The sequence below is a fragment of the Triticum aestivum genome, chromosome 3B (assembly GCF_018294505.1).
Source record: "Triticum aestivum cultivar Chinese Spring chromosome 3B, IWGSC CS RefSeq v2.1, whole genome shotgun sequence".
In the NCBI taxonomy this organism is placed as follows: Eukaryota; Viridiplantae; Streptophyta; class Magnoliopsida; order Poales; family Poaceae; genus Triticum; species Triticum aestivum.
In genome coordinates this window covers 441,370,840-441,374,488 of record NC_057801.1, presented here as the reverse complement: position 1 = coordinate 441,374,488, position 3,649 = coordinate 441,370,840, and the positions used below count along the sequence as shown (strand labels likewise).

At 53.1% G+C, this 3,649-nt stretch overlaps 1 protein-coding gene across 1 annotated transcript; it reads right to left on the bottom strand.

Annotated features, from left to right (window-relative positions):
* Positions 1–299: 299 nt before the first annotated feature.
* LOC123065493 (sphinganine C4-monooxygenase 2-like) lies at positions 300–3,371 on the bottom strand. The gene is made up of 2 exons (XM_044488759.1): positions 3,001–3,371; positions 300–1,034 (listed from the first exon to the last, which is right to left on the bottom strand). The coding sequence occupies exons 1-2, from the start codon at positions 3,235–3,237 to the stop codon at positions 450–452; spliced, it is 822 nt and encodes a 273-aa protein (XP_044344694.1). The 5' UTR covers positions 3,238–3,371; the 3' UTR covers positions 300–449.
* Between the last annotated feature and the right edge of the window lie 278 nt (positions 3,372–3,649).

Below are 3,649 nucleotides of genomic sequence, written 5' to 3'. Positions count from 1 at the left end.
CCAGGAGGTAGGGACAGAGGAGAGCGCTGGCGGCGGCGGCAGGCGGATCCGGCACGGGGCAGAGGGGAGGGGTGGCAGCGGCAAGGGGGCTCGGGAGGACGCGAGTTAGGTCGCTCTCGCGCGGGGGCAGGCGACGGCTAGGGTTTCTCCACGGGAGCCGTTGCGATTTACACCCCTACACGTAAAAAGACCAAAATGCCTTCGGCGGGGCACAAAATTTACAGGCGATGGCACGAGCGAGGTGTAACTATTCATAGCGATTTAAAGGCGACGTGGAGGCAACGGTTGTGACTACGAGTCTAGAAGGGTTTATATGTTCAACAGGACCGATTTGCACTAGTGGTACATACGCGAGTGGCATACATTGACACATACCTAAGCTACATGTAAAACCATAGACCAGCCGTAGAATGTACGTGGCGTACAACAAGCGCAACTGCGTGCGTATGCTATGCGTGATCTTTAATGATCTTGACCTGGAGCCCGCCGCCATGGCGCTCCTCCACGGTGTAGCCCGCATACGTGCCCAACAGCCGGTCCCAGATCACGAAGAAGGGCTGCGAGAAGTTGCGCCGGCCGCCGCCGAGCTGGTGGTGCACGTCGTGGTACGCCGTGTTGTTGTCACGGAAGACGGCGTGGAGCGGGTTCCACGGCACCAGCACCCCGCAGTGGTCGTCTATCCCCTTCACGGTGGCGAACATGAAGAAGGCCGCGGCGGCCCGCGGGCCCATCCCGGAGGCCAGGAAGGCGGCCGCGCCCGACAGCGTCTCCGTGAGCACGCCGTCCACCGGGTGGTTGTACTGCGCCGCGAACGCGTATGGCGCGACGACGCGGTGGTGCCACGAGTGGAACCGCCGGTACATGTACCGGCTCGAGTGCATCACCCGGTGCATGAAGTACTGCCACGCGTCCAGCACCACCATGGCCACGGCGAACCTCGCGGCCGTGTCTAGGAACGACGACGCCGCCGTCGACGGCTGGCCCCGCCCTCCGGACTTGACGTCGATGCCGCCGTCTTGCTCACCGCCTGTCAGCTGAATATATACAAGAACAGCGATTGGTAATACGTATAGTTTTACAAGAGCAGATTAATACGTATTCAACGAGCAGTAATCGCGACTAGACTACTCTACGACTACGAGAGTTCCGATCTCTAAAGACACAGTTTTCCTCTTGTCCCTGGCGGCTACAACCCGAGCCGCCGCCAGGGCCGATCTTCCGACGCTGTTTTCCGGTGGCTCCCCTCCGCCGGCGACCTTAGATCGTCGGTGGTGAGGGAGGTCGCCGGATCCACACATGTGGATCGATTTTACTCCCTTATAGTTTAGGCTTTTAGGTTGTTCATCGTCTTTGCTTCGATGACGACGATGGCGACTATGAATAAAGAATCTTCGGATCCTTCCCTGACGAGGCCATCGGTCCTATGGTCGGGGATGGATTTGGAAACCAGTCTGTTCAAGTAAGGATGGTGTGGCGGCGGCGACATCCTCATGGTGGACCTGTGTCCTCGGGCTCCGCCGTTGCGACGACGTTTGCTCCAGCGTCGACGTGGAGTTTGGGAGGTAGTTCAGGAGCGGATGCAGATTGTGGTCTGCATCGACGACATCTGGAAGACGGAATATCTACTGGGCTCGTGGTTCGTGGATGGCAGATATGGTTTCCTCCTTCGGCGTCTTAGTCGTGGTGGGGTGCTAGATCTGGAGTTCGATGGCGTGTCCGGGGTGTTGCCCCGGTCTGATTCGTTCAAAGGTAAGGGCTTCACTTTTGGTGAGCCACCTTGGAGGTCCGCAAAGCTGCTTATCAGCGATGGAACCGCGTCGAGCTCGGATGAGGTGGTGATTCGTCATTCTTTTCTTCGGTGGCTGCTGTGGTGGTGTCGGAGGCAGTTGACGAGCGTTAGTATCAAGCTTCGAGATGTTCTGTTATCTTTCCAGTTTTGTCATGTCGGTCTTTACGTGATTTGTACTTTGTTCTTTATGATTTGAATGAGACTCGTATTACCATGAAAAAAAAAAGACTACGAGAGTTCCGTACGCAGGCGGAATGCAGAAACTCGTAAATGAGCGGCTGGTTCAGCCCATGCATGTTTGTGTCGGACCTGTCGGTCGGCGACTCGGCGAGGAATGCTGAACAGGGCCGCGTGTGCATGCATGCAGCACAAAGTGAACAGGACTTGGCACAGGTGGCTGCCAATATGGCATTCGCTGCTGCAGTTGATTCTTCATCTCCAGCATTTTGTATGAGCGCCTGTCAGGGGAGCGAGCTACTTTACTACCGTGGAGTAGTGCGAACCGTTTTTATTTTTGGTGTGGAATTTTGTGCGGTTTTTAATACACTGAGCTTCGGGATATACACCGGTAGCGCACGAGATAGTATATCTCCCCGAAGGAAGAAATAATTGAGATAGTTGTACATCTCTGGAAAATGCTCAACTCACTAGTACTCCCTCCTTCACGTAAAATGTATTATTGACAGATTCATCAATTGATAGTTGTACCACATCAATTTTTTTTGAAGTGTTAATACCAGATAATTATTGACAGATTCATCATGGAAAATGTATTCATAGTCCATTTTATTTTTTGTATAAATTTGGTGAAACTTCAAGACAAAACTTTGAGAATCCATTTTGTGGGGAGGCGGGCTCTTGTCTCTTACTTACACTTCAGAAAAAGAAACCATGCACCTACAAGAAGTACATGCCTTCATTTTACCTTCATTTTCGTTGGAAAAATTAAAGAGGTGTCTTCATTTGAAATGATGTTAACTATACTTATTAGTGTAAGATTTTTCCGAAGACGGGAAACCACACATACACACACGGAACATGTCGATGATACTTCTCTTTAAAAAAAAAGAGTGTGGTGGTTCTCTTTTCTTGAGCGACTAAATCATGCAAAACAAGAAGATGAAGACATGAATTCAAGGTGATGTACAAATATACACATAGTCTAGCCTAGCGTACGTATGCAATGCAGCTCAGACGCACTTGAGACTAACCTTGAGCACCGCAACTGAGATGGCAGCCTGGATGGCCTGCTGCAGGAGCACGCCCATGACCACGTCCTTCTTGGTCGCCATGTTCTTGGTCTCCTCGTCCCTCCTCGAGTGAAGCCTGTACTTGGGCAGGGCCTTGCTGCTCCCCAGCACCTCGTACATCCCGGAGTAGAGCCAGTACACGGCCACCGGCGCAAGCGTCACCAAGAGCTCCTCGCCGCCGATGGCGATGAACCCCATGGCAAAGCGCGTCCGTACGTACCACGCGACCCACAGCTAGCTTGGCTCTGTTTATACCGCGCGCTAGCCGGTCTGTGTAGCTTGCAGCCTGGCCTACGTGTGTCGTGCTAGCTAGCTAGTGCGAGTGTGCGACAGTAGTGAGAGATACCGGACTCGCCTTGCTCGCCAGGTTTATATAGGCGGCCGAGGGGTCTCAAGGAGAAGGATGACCTCCGCGCGACACCATGGGACAGAGACATGAGAAAATAGCTCAAGGAAAGGGACAGCCGTATACTGAGAACGACGTTGCCGTCTTGGTCAGAAACGAAACCCTGCAGTACGTAACGGCGATTCATGTGGGTTGTCGTGTGTTGTGTGTAGAGTGTAGACTTTCACGTATAGGATCCGAATCTTCTGATCATCTGTTGACGCG

What these genes read in the sequence shown, in the direction of transcription:
- LOC123065493 (XM_044488759.1), bottom strand. Translation starts at nt 3,237, where the DNA reads ATGGGGTTCATCGCCATCGGCGGCGAGGAGCTCTTGGTGACGCTTGCG. An exon ending in TCTCAGTTGCGGTGCTCAAG is followed by an intron (nt 1,035 to 3,000) that starts GTTAGTCTCAAG and finishes GTATATATTCAG; the next exon opens with CTGACAGGCGGTGAGCAAGA.